Source organism: Populus nigra, chromosome 14 (genome assembly GCF_951802175.1).
Source record: "Populus nigra chromosome 14, ddPopNigr1.1, whole genome shotgun sequence".
Classification (NCBI taxonomy): Eukaryota; Viridiplantae; Streptophyta; class Magnoliopsida; order Malpighiales; family Salicaceae; genus Populus; species Populus nigra.
In genome coordinates this window covers 192,828-210,663 of record NC_084865.1, presented here as the reverse complement: position 1 = coordinate 210,663, position 17,836 = coordinate 192,828, and the positions used below count along the sequence as shown (strand labels likewise).

At 35.9% G+C, this 17,836-nt stretch overlaps 3 protein-coding genes and 1 non-coding gene across 6 annotated transcripts; all 4 read left to right on the top strand.

Annotated features, from left to right (window-relative positions):
• The first annotated feature begins 248 nt into the window (after positions 1 to 248).
• Positions 249 to 3,294, top strand: LOC133673237 (probable uridine nucleosidase 2). The gene is made up of 9 exons (XM_062093975.1): positions 249 to 416; positions 811 to 926; positions 1,052 to 1,111; positions 1,503 to 1,688; positions 1,767 to 1,871; positions 2,224 to 2,320; positions 2,578 to 2,685; positions 2,781 to 2,916; positions 3,008 to 3,294. Exons 1-9 carry the CDS (start codon positions 368 to 370, stop codon positions 3,114 to 3,116), a joined length of 966 nt encoding a protein of 321 aa, XP_061949959.1. The 5' UTR covers positions 249 to 367; the 3' UTR covers positions 3,117 to 3,294.
• A 1,602-nt stretch (positions 3,295 to 4,896) lies between these two features.
• On the top strand, positions 4,897 to 8,573 carry LOC133673238 (inositol 1,3,4-trisphosphate 5/6-kinase 4-like). Its single transcript, XM_062093976.1, has 7 exons — positions 4,897 to 5,559; positions 5,713 to 5,789; positions 5,934 to 6,002; positions 7,586 to 7,648; positions 7,829 to 7,974; positions 8,071 to 8,225; positions 8,397 to 8,573. Exons 1-7 carry the CDS (start codon positions 5,316 to 5,318, stop codon positions 8,519 to 8,521), a joined length of 879 nt encoding a protein of 292 aa, XP_061949960.1. The 5' UTR covers positions 4,897 to 5,315; the 3' UTR covers positions 8,522 to 8,573.
• Positions 8,574 to 10,073: 1,500 nt separating this feature from the next.
• Positions 10,074 to 15,582, top strand: LOC133673236 (la-related protein 6B). 3 transcript variants are annotated; one of them, XM_062093973.1, is made up of 10 exons: positions 10,074 to 10,808; positions 11,475 to 11,556; positions 12,070 to 12,164; positions 12,278 to 12,349; positions 12,511 to 12,590; positions 12,713 to 12,812; positions 13,327 to 13,374; positions 13,483 to 13,551; positions 14,257 to 14,406; positions 14,939 to 15,582. In XM_062093973.1, exons 1-10 carry the CDS (start codon positions 10,227 to 10,229, stop codon positions 15,200 to 15,202), a joined length of 1,542 nt encoding a protein of 513 aa, XP_061949957.1. In that variant the 5' UTR covers positions 10,074 to 10,226; the 3' UTR covers positions 15,203 to 15,582. The 3 variants fall into 3 exon arrangements, with proteins under 3 accessions (XP_061949957.1, XP_061949955.1, XP_061949958.1); XM_062093971.1 differs by having other exon boundaries at positions 14,936 to 15,582; XM_062093974.1 differs by lacking the exon at positions 12,278 to 12,349 and having other exon boundaries at positions 14,936 to 15,582.
• Positions 15,583 to 16,016: 434 nt separating this feature from the next.
• On the top strand, positions 16,017 to 16,090 carry TRNAI-AAU (transfer RNA isoleucine (anticodon AAU)). The gene has a single exon. It is a non-coding gene; the product is annotated as a tRNA-Ile (tRNA).
• The last annotated feature ends 1,746 nt before the right edge of the window (positions 16,091 to 17,836 follow it).

Here is a 17,836-nt window from a genome sequence, read left to right as displayed (position 1 = left end):
CAAAAGGGTTTGATTGAGATTTCTTTGCATTTTAATGATACAATTGAGGAAAGGCCTTTCGTTGTGGGATTAATTGAAAACTTCTCCTTCTGCCTGGGTCGGTTTCATTATTATGCTTTTATCATTTTTGCTTGCATAGCCATGTCGTGGTGTTTTTAAGAAAAATTAAATTTTTTTATATTTTTAAATTATTTTAATGTATTAATATAAAAAATATATTATTTTAATATTGGAGATGAAAATACCAAAAACTACCTTCGAAGCATAAAAAAGAAAAGGAAAAGGAATTGAGCTGCCACTGTGAAAATCCTCTCAACAAGTCAAGTAAATCATCGGAGTGCTCACCTCACCTGTACCTGGTACCTCCATGGCAGCAGAACCAAAGAAGATCATCATAGACACTGACCCTGGCATTGGTATGTAATTATTATATGTATCCCTTTCTTTCTTTCCTTCTTTCTTTTTGACTCCTCTAATTCTCAAATCTTTTTGTTTTTATTGTTTAATTTCTTAACATCTAGACCTTTAAATATTGATGGATTTCCCTTGAGTTTAGACACCAGTAATGAGTTAAATTATCAAGTTTAATTACACGTTTTTTTTATATCAGTCTCTCTTTTTGTTGCTGTGGGGTTATGTTTTTGGTTGTTGAGAAAGTGGATCAATTGAAATTCTGAATCTTTAGACTTTTTCATGATCCGGGATTTGAGAAAGTTTGTATCTTTTGCTAAAAAAGAATTGTTGTTTCAATTTTTTCTGGCTCAAATTTGTCTTCTTATTGTAAAGATTTGAACTTTTGATGCGATGCAGATGACGCCATGGCAATCTTTCTTGCTTTGAGATCACCTGAAGTTGAGGTGATTGGGCTTACTACTATATATGGGAATGTTTATACCACTTTAGCCACCAGGAATGCCTTGCATTTGGTAATTCTTTCTCTTTCTAGATTTGAAATTTGATTAACTGATTTGAACTTCCAAGGTTTATGATATAAATGATATTGAGCCATTTGCAAATTATAGTATTTCTCTGTGTGCTGTTTGTGGATTAGTTGGAGGTTGCAGGGAGGACTGATATTCCAGTTGCCGAGGGATCTCATGTCACAATAACTGTATGTACTCATTCTTCATTGTTGAATAGATTATGTGCAATATTAGCTTCCTTTCAGAATTTTTTAATCCTTATCTTGTGTTAGTTTCATATAAGCATTGTGTCTGCTTTGGTGAGGAAAGAAGTGTGGTTTGACTCTTTATGGTTGTTGTTTTCTAAGGACAACCTTGTGTTAATGGATTTAGTGTCTACTCATGGAGCCGCTAGTTTTCTGATATTGTGACAAGTCTTTTACTATTTATTTTCAACTTCTGCTCTTTGGGTTTTAACTCTGAATTTCACGCACAATATCACAATTTTCTCTGATCAAATGAGGATGTCAAGATGCATACTGATATGTGGCTGAGTTTCGAGAATTCTTTTTATTCATTGCGTCTCTGTTTCCTGTAAAGAAAGGTACAAAACTTCGCATTGCAGATTTTGTCCATGGTGCTGATGGACTTGGCAACCAGAATTTTGACCCACCTAAAGGAAAGCCAGTCGAACAGTCAGCAGCTGCTTTTCTGGTTGAGCAAGCAAAACTTCACCCTGGAAAAGTCACTGTGGTGGCATTGGGTCCACTTACAAATATTGCTCTGGTCAGATTCTTGGTCCTTTGGATTTTTTTAGCAGATTTCATTTAGTATATTACCTAACAGATCATCTATATTGTGCAGGCTATTGAATTAGATCCTGAGTTTTGCAAAAATATCGGGCAGATTGTTCTTCTTGGTGGAGCATTTTCAGTAAACGGGAATGTAAATCCAGCAGCTGAGGCAAATGTGAGTTGCACAAATCCATGCAGTCAATCCGCTGTTGCAGTGGTCTTTGCTTTCTAGATATTGCTGTTTTAGTGGCCATATGCACATCTGAGCTTTGCTGTTTCTTCTTTTATTTTAATTTTCTTTATGGGATTTGTTATCTGTAGTGAACTTACATTTCATCTGCTCTTTTCTAGAAAGATCCTTACGTCTTGGTCTGAGACTTGAGAGAGTGTCATTAGAAAGTTTGGAAGCATAGTTTGTCGGTTAGCTGTATCACTCCTACTAATGATTTTGTGTGCACATATCCTAGTCTGCTCCCCCACTCCCCCATCTCTTTATCTAACTTTCTTACTCCTGACTGGATGACCAGATATTTGGCGATCCTGATGCTGCTGATATTGTTTTCACCTGTGGAGCAGATATTTTGGCTGTGGGGATAAATGTTACCCATCAAGTTGTTCTCACAGGTGTTACTTCGGCAATTATTGTGTTACCTTAGCTGATATTCTTTTTTTCTTTTTTATGCATAAATAATCTTGGCGATCAAGACACTAAAAACACTAATACCATTTCTTAAACACGTTTATTTGTGTTACTTGTTATGCAAGAGGCAATGGTTTCTTTTACACAATTCTCTGCCAGTGGGACTCAATTTGTGTCCTTTAAAAACACCCTCATTGATGATTTCTAGTTTCATTGATTTTGTTCCCTGTTTTATTTGCAGATGCTGAGCGAGACAAATTGATACAGTCAAATGGAAAATTTGCTCAGTACCTGTGCAAAATTTTAGAGGTGTACTTCTCTTATCATCAAGAAGCATACAGCATGAGAGGTTTGTTTACTAAAATGCCTTCATTGATATATCCAGTGATTAAGTGGAATTGGAATCCTCAAAAATACTAATCCTTAGTTCTGTTATTGATGTAGGAGTGTATCTTCATGATCCAACAGCACTCCTTGCAGCCGTGAATCCTTCACTTCTAACTTACACAGAAGGTGCTGTTAGAGTCCAGACAACTGGCATCACAAGGGGACTAACATTATTATATGACAAACAGAAAAGGTAAGACTGCATGAATACTTGAAATCATTAACTTCGTCAAACTAAATGCCTTTCTAATGATTCTTGTTTTCTTTTTCTTACCATAAACCAGGTTTGGAGAAGTGACTGAATGGACTGATAAACCCACAGTTAAGGTGGCCGTGACGGTTGATGCTCCCACTGTTGTCAAGTTGTTGATGGAAAGGCTTATGGAATCATAAACTTTGCTGGCAAGAGGTCTGATGATTAAGGAAGCTATCATGTGGACATATATTGATTATGTGATTGTGTGGTTCTTCAAATTCCAAAATTTTAAAATAACATTTGGAGTCACGGCAACGAGCTAAACTAATGGTTTATTGCTGTTGTAGTTGTCATCACTGTATCATTTTGTACTCAGTTATTGATTCCAATTTAAGTACCGGGGGGGGGGGATCTCATGAACAAATTTTTAACAATTTTTGAACCCCGACTTGGATTTTGAAGCTCAACTAGCCAGGAGACATGTGGATCTAATAGGTGAACCTATCAGTTGAACTCATTTACTTGTGTGTGTGAGCGCATGGTGCGTTAGACTCATGAGAAACTGAACTGGACAGGACAATATTTGCTTAAGTGAATGTCTTGTCCTCTTTAGTGATATCCAATCCATTAGGAACCGTAACGGCCTTTAAACTCTGAATCAAAAACCTGCACAAAGCTGTGTATCTCATGAATAAATTTTTAACAATTTTTGAACCCCGACTTGGATTTTGAAGCTCAACTAGCCAGGAGACGTGTGGATCTAATAGGTGAACCCATTAGTTGAACTCATTTACTTGTGTGTGTGAGCGCATGGTGCGCTAGACTCATTTTGGGTTTTCTTTGTCACTCTCCAAGTGAGTGAGTGAAGAAATGTAAAGAGAAAAGGAAGGTAAAGGAAAGAATAAGTGATGCTATGCTTTAGTAGCAGAGAAGAGCAGAGTAAGAGATGCTTTAAAAAGGGAGGGTCTTTTGCATTGAAGTGCGTGCGTATATATAAGGTTTTTGATTCAGAGTTCAGAGGCCGTTACGGTCCCAAATAGACTGGATATCACCAGAGGACAAGACATTCACTTAAGCAAATATTGTCCTGTCTAGTTCAGTCTTCATGAGTATAGCACACCATGCGCTCACACACACAAGTAAATGAGTTTAACTGATGGGTTCACCTATTAGATCCACACGTCTCCAAGTCGAGGTTCAAAAATTGTGTGTATCTCACATGGGGGGGCACAAGGCTGTGTATCTCATGAACAAATTTTTAACAATTTTTGAACCCTGACTTGGATTTTGAAGCTCAACTAGCTAGGAGACGTGTGGATCTAATAGGTGAACCCATCAATTGAACTCATTTACTTGTGTGTGTGAGTGCATGGTGCGCTAGACTCATGAGAGACTGAACTGGACAGGACAATATTTGCTTAAGTGAATGTCTTGTCCTCTCTAGTGATATCTAGTTCATTGGGGACCATAACGGCCTCCAAACTCTGAATCAAAAACCTGCACAAAGCTATGTATCTCATGAACAAATTTTTAACAATTTTTGAACCCCGACTTGGATTTTGAAGCTCAATTAGCCAAGAGACATGTGGATCTAATAGGTAAACTCATTAGTTGAACTCATTTACTTGTGTGTGTGAGCGCATGGTGCGCTAGACTCATGAGAGACTGAACTGGACAGGACAATATTTGTTTAAGTGAATGTCTTGTCCTCTCTAGTGATATCCAGTCCATTGGGAACCATAACGGTCTCTAAACTCTGAATCAAAAACCTTTTATACGCATGCACTTCAATACAAAAAACCCTCCCTTTTCAAGGCATCTCTTACCCATAAACAAATTTTTAATCATTTTTGAACCCTGACATAGAAATATGTGAATTTAATAAGTGAACTTATCAGTTAAACTTATTTATTTGTGTATGTGAACGCATAATATGCTATATTCATGAAAGACTGAACTAGACAAGAATAATATTCTCTGGTTATATCCAGTCCATCTCTGAACTCTAAATCAAAAATCTTATATATATGCACGCACTTCAATGCAAAAGACCCTTCCTTTTCAAGGCATCTCTTGCTCTGCTCTTCTCTACTACTAAAACAGAGCATCACTTATTCTTTCCTTTACCTTCCTTTTCTCTTTACATTTCTTCACTCACTCACCTGGAGAGTGACAAAGAAAACCCAAAATGGGTTCATTGTTGAAAGGAGTGATAATCCATGAGTCACTTCTAATTCAAGATCATGCGACCACCTCTTTCCACCCTCCAGCTCACTCTCTTCTCCGCAAGCTCCGCCATTCCAACCTCCACATTGGAATCTCTCACTCACCTTTATCTCCCTAACAATAAGGTTTCCCCGGTGATCCTTTTATATTTCTAGTTTGTTTTCGATGAGATGGTTGTTTCAAAGAACTATTTCTTATCTGCTTTTTGCTATTGGTGGGAGTACTTGAAAAAAATGGCAATGCAATACTCCTCTGATTGTTTTCCCTTGAATGATGAATCATCTAGTGACAGTGTTAATGAGATTACACTCTCTTGGGGTGACATTGGAGGGGAAATTTTGTATCTTGTTTCTAACAGCAAGAAGGATGCTATTGGTCAATTAGGCAATTTGGGTTGGATCATTGTTGTTTTTGGTGAGTTTTGTTGGTACCGTTTTGTTATTTCTAGGTATTGCTGACTTTGGTTTAGTAGCTGATGTCTGTGGATTCTGTTTTGTATCTTGTCTTTAAGGTTTCAAGTTTAATTTTTTGAAGCTGGGTTCTTGTTCTTTTTCTCCTTTCTTTTAGATGTTGAAGGTGCTGGTGCTGGTGCATGTGAGAATTCAGGTGTGGTTTGTATCAGTAAACTGGAAGAGTTGCCTTTGGTAATCTGTGGCTTAAATAGAAAAAGGTTAGTATGAAATGAATGATTTTTATTCAAGTAGCAAATCCATTTCTACAATTATTTACAATGACAATTTTATTTCTTTATTATAATGTTCTCTAACTTTTCTGCAAATTGCAATCAGGCAATTGGCGACAAAGCTGTGACTGTTGGTTATATCATGAAGCCTTCTCGTGAAGAAGTTTTTTCCAAGGTGAGCTCTTAACAGAGAAATTGGAAGTATTACTGATATTAGAGAAAGACTTGCGTCTTGGATCACAGATGTTTTCCAGATACGCAAAGAATTCAATGTGAAGCTGCGGTATCCTGATTAAACTCCTGAATTGCTATTGAGAATTGATTCATTCTATTTTCTAGATCTAGATTTCAATCTGACTTAGCTCTTCGTTGATTTTGTTTTAAAAATTCAGGGAAATTGTTAGGTTGTCTTGTTTATTGTACATACTCCATGTGGCATGTCTCTATCTTTACCCATGTATAAATTGGAGTTGCGACATATGTCTATAATTGCAAGCTTAGTCTTTGTCCTTGTTGCAGAGGGGTGCATTCCCCATGAACCCTACTCCAAATGGTTTGATGTTTCTACCCCTCACATTTGAGCTCCCCCTACCATCTCAATTACAACTCAACTGGTTATCTCAGTTGACTTGAGCGATTCTTCAGAATCCACAAACAGAATTACTTTCTCTCCAGGCATGCAGGAATTGCAAAGATAGTTTCAAATTCTTGTTTATACAGTGTTATGGTGAGGATAAATCAACATGTTGCAAAATATATTTGGATCCGTTTCTTCTACAGATATATGGAACATCATTCTGAAAGCTTTACAATTGATCCACTCGATAAAATAAATCCTGTATTGGATCGGCTAAAAGTCCAAAAAATTCTTCTTGGGCTGGATGATCTCAACAAAGGTCACCAGGCAGTAAGAGGACCCCATTTCCTAATGGTCTTTTGATCAGAATGGTATTTATTTTAAATAGTAAACTGAAACACGAATTATTGGACACAACCTGAAATGAGTAGCTTTCTTGTCACTGCAAAATTAATAAGATGATTTTTGGTGTTGTTTGTTGTTTAAGCATATGTTGCTTGGGTGTTTTTCATGTTGGAACCCATTTTCATGATGCACATTAAGACATCATTCACGCATATTCTCTTGAACATTTCACTGTTTTATCCTCAAATTTAGTTACAGCCAGAGTTTAAATATGTAGATAAATGGTTTTAACGACCCTGATTTGGCACAAAGGCAGTTTGAAGCTAAACTATCTCTTCCGAGTATACTGAAACCTTAAGTTTCCTGTGGAGTAGCTGATGCTTACAGTATGGTAAGAATTTAATTGATTGCATATGATCTAAAATGTTAATCAGGATTTCATCTCTTTAATGCAACAGGGACTATGTAAACTTGGCTGTTTCTGTGGTCGCTAAGCTAGCTCCTTAATTATTATATCTCAACTTTACATGTATTTTCTCCAATTTTAGGTACTATACCTATCAGGTAAGATTTGTTCATCATTGTAAAGTTAGATGCTTAGAGCTGCTATCAATTTTGAATATAGAGCAAGTATCGAGGTCTGCACCAGCTGTCTGGATAAGCATCCTAGGTTACTGATCAGTCCGAGATTTGGAACTGACCGAGCTCCATCATTCGGGTTTACTTGGGCACATTATTACATTTCTGACATTTTGGACGTTGTTTGTGGTTCTTTACTAGGGGACTATAGTGATTTTTAGTGCAATTCTTAAAAAAAGATGATTCTCTCGTTACAGGCAATCATCTTTAGAGTTGAAGATTTTAAAGATTTAAATTTTCCTCTTCCAGCAATTGTTCAGGTGAGCACAAAAGTACTGTGCCAAGTTTGGTTTGATTTTTTGGTCTTGTATTCTGGCACTACAGATATATGAATCAATGAACGTTCACTGATTGTGTATGCTAAACTGGAAACAGCTGAACAATGATTAGTGTTTGTATTCCTGATTGTGAACAGTTTTTTTTTTTTTTTGGCATTGCAGGAGTACGTGGACCATTCATCTAATATATTCAAGATTTATGTCTTGGGTGAGCGACTTTTCTATGCGGTAAAAAAATCTATACCAAATGTTAATGTCTTGACCAAATCATCTGAAAGAAATGAACTCGGACCTTTACTCTTTGACAGGTAGCAGTTGGTTTCTTTATTTGCTTTCTGCTTACTTGCATTATGATAATGTCATATGTTTTTCAATTTTGATAATGTTGCGCTTAACCTCTGCAGCTTAAAATCTCTACCCATCAGTACTGAGCACTATATAGATGCAGATTCCTTCAAGACCAATATTCATTCTTTTGATCTTGAGCTGGTCACTGATGCTGTGAATTGGCTTGCAAGAAAACTTGATCTTACCATCTTTGGCTTCGATGCAGTTGCAAGTAATGTTTTCTTGTCTACATATCTTTTGCAGTCTCCATCTTTTACCGGTCAAAGGCCTGATTAATCTTTTGATGATCTATCTTGTTTATTTGATGAGTGGTTTCTCATGGTAGAAACCGGAGATGCTTAATGAGAAAGTATCACTGAGAAATGCTTCTCTGTTCTTGTAGTAGATTGGCATCCACCATTCCTACTGGATCCAATTTTGCTAGGTGTCCTTGTTCTTGATATTCCTGTTGTTTGGTCTCTCGAGTCTATTCTCTTCGGTTACATCTTTTTCCGGGCTGCATCATGAGAAGCCAACTGCATTCTGGAATATAAGTTACAATCAATCTATTACAGACCGCGACCCCGACCCTTTCAGTGCGATATATAACTTGTAGATGCATCCGGGTAATTTAGCAGCAACTTCAACTGCTCCATCATCTTTGTAGCTGAGTCAAGTTTAGTATATTTCTGAACGTGCATGCAAATCTACATCCTCTCATCTCTTGCCATTGCCTATTTTGCTGGGGCTGAAAAGAATTCAGATTCAGGAAGGCACTGGTGACCATGTGACTGTGGATGTGAATTACCCCCATCGCTCAAGGAAGTACACGATGATATTGCTGTACTGGCCATTTGGCATGCTATATAGACAGAAGTTCGAGTCAAAGTAGAGGAAATAGAAAGCCATGCTCGTGTGCTGGAAGCTGAGCTGTGGTCTTTTCTTTAGCCGAATAAGATCATATACCAAGAGAATAACTGGAAATTAAACCGGCAGAGCTAATGAACATGTAGTTGATGGAGAAAAACATTTAAAGCCATGTAAAGTCGTCTTGCTCACTGGCTTTTTAAAATCGGGCAGTACTCAAGTTAAGAACCCTGACAGCCATCCCTACCACGCATGCATAGACCCCACAAGACATGGATGGACCAGCCCGCCACTATTTATCATTATCAAGAAAGGAATAATGATGATCATGGTCATGATTATCGTTTTATAAAGATCAGGCTAAATACAAAGTTCAGACACCCGCCCTTAATCCATTTTAGGGACCTTCCCACACAAGATGAAAACAAAAGGACAATGGCCACTTCACCATCCTCTCCACAAAAACGAAGAAATCGACATGGAGCAACCTTGGCTTGACTCAGGGGATAAGTGTTTGATTCCCACATTTTTTGGCTTAAGAATAGATTAATTAACGTGAGAGCAAAGACGATTTAAAATGGGTTTATTTCTTGTATTACTATGACTAATTACGTGTTTAATGTTGTGCTGTATATTATTTTTTTAAAGCATTTTTTATTTGAAAATTTATTTTATATCTTTATTTGTTTTTAAAATCAAGACATTAAAATAACTGAAAAATACTAAAATATATTAATTTAATATTTTTTAAAAATAAATATATTTTTAAAATGTATTTCAATAAATACAATTTAAATAACTTGAAAATATTAACAAATAAAATAAAAAATAATAGGAAAGAAAAAATAAATAACATAAATAGGGTCCACATTTGATGGATATTTTATAGGAAAACCTCAAAAATTTAATCCTTAATGTATTATTTTATTGTCATTTAAGTCCTGAGCCTATTGATTTTATCAATTTTACCCTAAACTTAATCTAGACAGCTTGAGAATGTTTTTATTACTATTAACACTGGAAGGATAACGGGATGACATTGTCCAATGTATATTACATTTTCGTCAAAATAGATAAGAATAATAATAAAATAGATTTAAGGATTAAATTAAATAATATAATAATATAGGGACTAAAGTAAAGTTTCGGCATAAAAAGGGAGTGAGCGGGCTGTATAAAAAGGGAAGGAGATGAAGCAATGAAGCCGAGAAAACCTCTCCATTGTCTTCCCTTCCCGGTGCTACCTCCTCCGCCCCCCTCCCCCTTCCCCAGGGCCCCACCTCCCCGAAAAAATTAAAATTAAAAGCACTAGATCCATCCAATCCCTAAAATAAAAAATTGAAAAAAAACCCTAAATCAAATAGAAATGGCACAACAAAATCAAGAAGAAGAAGAAGAAGTGGTAGCGATAGTAGAATCTGTACCTGAATCCCTAGATCAATCCTCTTCTTCTTCTGGTCCTTCGCTTTCTCGTAACGTGTCCTTCAGTAAACTCAACGCGCAAGCTCCAGCCTTTGTCCCCACGCGCCCCCAATCTCAGCCTCAACCTCAACCTCCACCTCGAATGACCGTGATCCCTCCTCCTCCGCCTCCTCCCGCCGCTATGATGCATATGTATCCACCACCTTCCCCGTTTCATGTTCCGATTCATAGCCCTGTACATTTGCCTCACGTCATCCCCGTCCAAAACCACCACCACCACCATAACCACCATCACAACAGCCATAACCACCTTCACAACCACCAGCAGCATCATAATCAGCACCAACAGTATGTTCCTGTTCGGAATCATAACCAGCATCATCAACAGCATAATTCTAAAAAGGTGCAGCAGCACTCTGACGAAGAGGTCGAGGTTATTGGGAATAAGGATGCAGCTGCTTCTTCTGATCATGCCTCAAAGAGTGACAGTAAAAGTGATGAAGCTATGAATAAGCTCTTAAATCAGGTAGTTTTCAAGTTGTCCAATTTGTTTTTCTTTCTTCAAATTTAGGGTTAGTACTTAAGTTCACTGATTTAATTAAGTTGAGCTTAGATTATATGAAAAGAAATTTCAAGTTATTCTTATTGATTTTTGCAAATAATGGGGACTTAAGATGTAATTACAATGCTACTGGATATGGTAGAAGTCTTGAATATTGTGCTTATTGTGAACATGAAAAACAAAATCATCACGAACCTAGTTTACAATGTACTGGAGTAAAGCTCTATTCGGTATTGCATTTGGGCTGCTTTTGATGGTGTTTTTCGAGGTTCATTTGGGTTGTAAAAGCTTCAAAATGGATGCTTTTGGATGGTTTTGATATGCGAAAAGCACCCAAAAAAGCATCAGATTGATACATTCTTGCAAAAGCACCTGACCCACATTACCAAACACACACTAAGTGCTGCCAAATAATCTAGTTAGATTGTTGATGAATTGGGTTTGTTTGATATTCACTAATAGATACATGGGGTAAATTGTAGTACTAGGAAGGAATAATGAGAGAGGTAGTGGGCAATAGGATGAATTGAAGTGTTAGAAACATGATTTAAGAAACCTATGGTTTCATGTTGAGTACTGTAAATAACTGTCTTTCTTTTTGGTTTGGCATTCACTCATAACTATTTGCAGGTGGAGTACTATTTCAGTGATTTGAACCTGGCCACTACTGATCATCTTATGAGGTTTATTACCAAAGATCCTGAAGGATATGGTAAGGTTTTTTTAACTTATGTTGTTTAGTGCTTCTATATGGTATGGTTTCAGTGCAATGTTATCATTATCGACTTCTCACTCAATTATTTTTTAAAGTTGTGCCTAGTACTACTTTCTTTTTATTTTGATCTCTTTATAATGATTTGGAGAGTACGACTTGTTTTTGGAAATGTAGCTATGATGACAATTGGATAAACAACCCTTTGATAACCAGCTATGATAAGTTGTAAATGTAGCTATTTATTGAAGTTAGAATCAAGAAATAATGAAATTGTGGTTTTGTTGAAGTTCTTTGTGAATTGTATCGATGCAGTTTGTCCATGCATCTCCCAAGAAGTAGTTTTTTCCCTCTTTTTTCCTAAGTAACTCTTAAAAACATAAAATTAAGCAAGAGTCTTATACTATTAGTAGCTACATTGTTTACCCAACTGTTATTTCAGAATTTTTGTCTGAATTGTTGTTATATCAATTATCTCATATCCATTTTAAGTCCTTGTTTGCTTTAATACAGTGCCAATATCTGTTGTTGCTTCCTTTAAGAAGGTTAAAGCTGCCATAAACAGTAATTCTCAGCTTGCTAACATTCTGCGGAACTCAACAAAGCTTGTAAGCTCTTTCATAGACAATTATCGTGATTGCTTTCATCATCCTTAATCCTATTTGTTGGCACAACTTCTTCCAGTTGTTTTTGTTGACCTCGCTGTAAGTACATCCTCCAGGTAGTTAGTGACGATGGAAAGAAAGTAAGGCGCCAGCATCCCCTAACTGATTCAGATGTTGAGGAGTTGCAAGTGTGTTTTCTTTTACCCACTATCTTTTGTTAGGTGGCATCATTGTTGGCAATTCCTTTTGTCTTTGGCTGAATGCATGAAAGTTTGTATTTTGTTCTTTATTCATAGTTTAGAGAGAGAAAAGTTGTGGTTTTGTTTCTAACATTTTCCTTGATCTCTAGTCTCGTATAGTTGTTGCTGAAAATTTACCTGAGGATCATTGCCACCAAAACCTCATGAAGATATTTTCTGCTGTTGGGAGGTGCCGAGATCATTTCTGTTCATAATGATATTTAATTGGGTGGTTTAGCCTTTTACTTAAATCATGCCAGATATAATATATTAATATTAGACATTTCATACTGTTAACCTTTCCTTTTTCAGTGTGAAGACAATTCGTACCTGTCCACCTCAAACTTCTGGTGGTGGTGCTTCTTCAGCATCTAGATCTGCAAAAGCTGATGGGATGCATTTCAGTAACAAGGTACATATGCATGCATGCCTAGGCATCAGTTATGTTTTGCATATCTGTAATCCTTATCAACATCATCATGCGTTTCTGTCTCTTGGTGAGATAAACAGAAAAGGTTAGAAAAAGATTTACATTAAAAAAAAGATGCGGAATGTAACATGATTTCAAAACATTATAAATAAAAGCTATTAAAATAACTTAGAAAAAAAAAGACCTAGAGGAATAGCCACCTGGTATCTGGTCTTACATGTTCGCTTATCAGTTGTTGCCAGCACAAGGTTATGGTTAGTATAACTATTAAGAATTAACCTTTAAGTTTGTAGTTTTCTCAAGAGATGTATTACTGTATGGCCTACCTGCCAAAGGAAGATGCATATGCTTTGCTCTAACTGTTAATGCTTTCGTTTTTTGTTTTCCATTCATCAATTATTTTTAACAGATAGCTGGTTCTTTTAACCTTTTCTTGATTATTTTTGTCATCTAAACATGAAAATCATAAAATTTAAACTCCTTGTATCGTTTGCAGTTGCATGCATTTGTGGAATATGAGACCATTGAGATTGCTGAGAAAGCAGTAAGTAGTTTGTTTTTTTCATGATTTGCTTAGGTGTGCTTTCCCAACATCAATTTCTCACTGCACTAATCAAGTGCACACTAATCAAGTGCACATGCTATTATGTAGGTTGCTGAGCTAAACGATGAGGGAAACTGGAGGAGTGGTCTTAGGGTTCGGTTAATGCTCAAGCGTGGGGTATATACGAAAACATTGTCTTCATCTTTCTTCCTTTCATGTCTTTTTTTCTTCCTGCTCTGTATTTCTAAAGAATAATGCTAGAGATACCAACTTATAAGTTTCATCTCACCTTGATTTGATAAATCTTCGTATATGATAATACTAAATCAGTTAGGAAGCAAGTGCTAATAAAATAGTTCTTAAATGGAGTATTGCATGCTTGTGAATTCTAACCTATGCAAATTTGGTTCCAAAACATTAAAGTTGATGAAATAACCTATTCAAATTTGGTTCTGAACCATTAAAGTCAATGAAAGTATGATGAAAGGTTTATGATTCATATTAGATAGATTGAGAGTGGGAGAATAATTACTGGAATAGCTAAGTATTCTAAAAGAGTGCGGTGAAAATAGGAATGGGTGTCATATATGTAATACTCTGTACGCAACCTTGGTGGGTGTTAAAACCCTTGAGTCTCCATTTAATGGTATTGGCAGTTCAAATATCCGGTGTGGTAAAGGTTTTAAATTCACTCTTTTTTCCTCCAGCCCTGTCAACCAATGCCTACCCACTGTAGGATGACATGGTTTCATGAGTCATGATGTGCACTTTTGGATGCGACGATAAAGTTCTGCCAATTTCAGTTAATGATTTGCAAGTTTTTAATTATGTTTTTGGAGTTCGCTTAGTCCCTTGATTTGTGCTTGTTTCTTCCATCATTAGTCAAAATCCACTCAGGCACGAGGCAAGAAGGGGCATGATGGTCAAGGGCATTCAGAGGAAGATGAGATTTCTGCAACTGAGCAAATGCCGAATGACAAAGAGACAGAAGATCTGTCCCAGCAGAATGATGCCCATTCACATGAGCATTCTGTGAGTGTTAGCAAAATTCCATTGAATGTGAACATGCATGATTTTGAAAATCATTTTCTACAGAAATATCATTTTGCTTGGCCAGTTGGGACTGACATGGTATAGGCTTTGTGTTACTGGACAATTAGAATCTGGACTTGTTTGATTTTGCTTTCTGTTTCACTATATATACCAAATAGAGTAGGAAGCTTGATTAATAGTGGCAATAAAATTTATGATTAGGAAAAGAATTAGGGGGGTTGAATTGGTTTTTCTCGTGTCATCCCATGAGGTCAAAAAGAGGGGAGAAGGCTGATTTGAGAGGAAAAAGCTACCAGTCTTCGGGATAACAAAGGAATGTTTATGTTATGATGATACATGCATTATCCAACAGAACTGCCAGCATCCTAGATTTTGTAATTTTTCTGCTGACGAAAAAATACATGAAAAACATTTGCTTTCATTTTCAAGTCTTTGAAAGCATCCTCATTTTATTGTCACACAAAATGACATTTTCAGCACTTGGTGAACTGACATCCTTGTACTTTAGCAGGGAGAGGATCATGCCAATGACAAGGAAGGTGCGCAGAGAAAAGGGCGTAACCGGGGGAGGGGCAAGGGACGTGGGCGAGGTCAATACCATCATAACAGCCATCACAATAACCGTGGAAATCATCTGGGAACTTCCCCTTCAAATAATGCGGTTATTGGTGAGCATCCAGCAATGGCCAAGCAACCTCCAGGGCCACGGATGCCAGATGGCACTAGAGGATTTGCAATGGGTCGAGGGAAGCCGGCTGCTGTTAATATCGCATGACTTGGTATTTCTACAGAGTTCAGTTTTGGTTCTAATAGATGTGCTTGTAAGTTTATGTTGGGGGTGGGGGGAAGTGAGTGGTCTTCTATATATGGTGTAGATGGCAGGGGTTTTAGGAAGGCTTGTCCATCTGTAGTAGTAGCTTGTTCAGGATCAAGGGTTAATTTTGCTACAAGGGTCTGGTATTTCTTTCATGTTGGTATCTTGCATATGGGCATGGATGCTCTAAAAACAGTTTTTCTTTTTTCTTTTTGCCTTTCGTCAAGTTTTAGCTTTGCATGATGTCGAAGTGAAAAGGAACAAAACCCTTGTTGGGGGGAGTAACTAATTCTTATAGATAAATGCGAAACTCGAAATATCAAACAAAATTGTGCTATCAATACCTGTTCTCCCTCTTCCTTCCATCTCTTTTCTATGATTCTAGGCAAATTATTGGAACCAGGAACTGAACTGTGTTTTGCACGAGCTAGCCTGGAGGAGGCTTATTAGTGGGGCAGTATTTTACCCTACCGTTTTCCTTGCGAAGGAGGAGACGGGAAAGGCTGTCAGAACCGAACTCCGAAACCAAAACTAAAGCATGTCAAGGGTAAGCTTCGAAAATCCAAAGCTATAACGTGCGTGATTGCAGGAATCTGATGGAGAGCAGAACACGGTGGTTGAAGTCGGCAAGAATACCCACTTTTTCATGAACACCCAACAAAATGACCATTGCATTTGCTTCATGAAAAAGCACGAAAGAAGGGAATAAGCTCGGAATGCTTGCAGAATTTGGTTTTATAATAGAATACATTTTGTCACCGAAACGTGTTGTAACGGCCTATTAGCTCAGTTGGTTAGAGCGTCGTGCTAATAACGCGAAGGTCGCAGGTTCGAAACCTGCATGGGCCAATCAGTAGTTTTATCCCATGTTTTCGTATATTTTGACAAGGGTTAAAATGTAGTTTTTCCTATAAGGGATAAACCTGCATGGGCCAATTGTATATTTTCAGATAAACTACATTTTATTTTTATCCCTTATAGTTTCAGAAATCTTCTACTTCGGCTCTTACGTTTTTTCATTTTTCCAACACCATTGTTTAAGGACTCATAACATTAATCAATTAAAAGAAAGTAAGAGGGGTGGTGATTTTCACTGTGGCAAATTTATTATAGCTCTGGATTTATTGATACTGTGGATTTAATTAATAAATAAATTTATGATTTTGTCCCCATCAAAAAATATACAATTGGCAATCGCAATGGGGTATAGTGGTTTTTTTTGTTAATTTATATATAATAAAATGATTAATATACCCTTTGAAGCAATAATAATATTAATAATAATGCACTGGCAGACATTATATTTCGACTTTCATTTTAAAAGTATAATAAAATGATCACATGCCTTTGACTTCCAATTGTCTTTAACTACGATTAGTTTTTTTATTATTATTATTCTATATCTTTTTTTCTTTTGGTTTTTATGTTATTTCTATGTCTAATTATGAGTAATTTAGTTTTCTTAGCATAAATAAAATATTATTTAATGTTAAGAAGTGGGTTGTATATGTAGACCATGACGCACGCAGAAACGTTTGTGCTTTTCAGATGGTGTATATAACATCATCCAATGATCAAATATTAGCTTTCACAATGACTTTTTAATCCTCACGATGTTGTCTACATTCTTAGGCGGCACATACAGCTAAAAGATATTGGGTTTTGCGTCGATAAACATTTTTTTTCCTTAATTTTTTCCCCTCTTCCTCGATTTTTGATGCCCTCCTTGCATATTTTCAAAGCAAACTTTCGATTTATTTTTCTTTTAATTTCGGTCTTTATTCTTTTTATTATTATTTATTTTATTTTAAATAATTCATAAAAATAAAATTCTCTTTCAATTTGTTTTAATCATCCTCTGATTTTCTTTTCCCTTTTAAATTTAGTCTTATTCTTTTGATTGTTATTTTTTTAATCATTCTTTTAATTGAGTTATCTTTCCAATTTCACCCCTTAAATTTTATATCATTTTCTTCATTGAATTATCTTTTCAATTGCATTTCTTAATATTTTATTTCATTTTAATTTATGTTAGATTTAATTCTTATTCTTTTAATTCTTATTATTTTAGTTTTTAATTTTTTTTTTATTGGAACTTTCTTTTTCAATTTCATCTCTCAACATTTTATAAATTGGAATTTTGTTATGGAATTTGACTTCATAGTTTTTTTCAAGTTTACCTTCAATGGGATGATTTCGGTCTTAAAACCCAAATCACAAGTTTGAAAAATTAGACCGGACTGATTTATGTTTTTTTTCAAATTTTTTTACAATTAATTTTTTATAATTTTATCATTCTATAATGTTATCTCAATTTCAGTTAGATTATGAATTTAACATGTTGACCTTGACCTAAACTATTTTTTTAAAATTTATTTATTGTTGTTATTATCTATTTTTATCATATCATAAATTTAATCAATGTTATTGAATCCAATAAAATTAATAATCTTTCTTTTAAATTTTTTTTACTTTTTTAAAAATATTATAGTCGCCTAAATATTTTATTTCACGTTGAAATTTTTTTTTAGTCTAGCCTACTTCTTTATGTAGGTCACCAATCTAGTTGCTTGTATATTCCGTCTTAAATTTGCT

Coding starts and splice junctions, on each gene's coding strand:
- LOC133673237 (XM_062093975.1), top strand. CDS start 368: ATGGCAGCAGAACCAAAGAAGATCATCATAGACACTGACCCTGGCATT. Junction 417..810: donor AGACACTGACCCTGGCATTG/GTATGTAATTAT, acceptor GATGCGATGCAG/ATGACGCCATGGCAATCTTT. Junction 1,689..1,766: donor CACTTACAAATATTGCTCTG/GTCAGATTCTTG, acceptor TATATTGTGCAG/GCTATTGAATTAGATCCTGA.
- LOC133673238 (XM_062093976.1), top strand. CDS start 5,316: ATGGTTGTTTCAAAGAACTATTTCTTATCTGCTTTTTGCTATTGGTGG. Junction 5,790..5,933: donor AACTGGAAGAGTTGCCTTTG/GTAATCTGTGGC, acceptor AATTGCAATCAG/GCAATTGGCGACAAAGCTGT. Junction 7,649..7,828: donor CTCTTCCAGCAATTGTTCAG/GTGAGCACAAAA, acceptor TTGGCATTGCAG/GAGTACGTGGACCATTCATC.
- LOC133673236 (XM_062093971.1), top strand. CDS start 10,227: ATGGCACAACAAAATCAAGAAGAAGAAGAAGAAGTGGTAGCGATAGTA. Junction 12,350..12,510: donor CAGATGTTGAGGAGTTGCAA/GTGTGTTTTCTT, acceptor CTTGATCTCTAG/TCTCGTATAGTTGTTGCTGA. Junction 14,407..14,935: donor CCCATTCACATGAGCATTCT/GTGAGTGTTAGC, acceptor CTTGTACTTTAG/CAGGGAGAGGATCATGCCAA.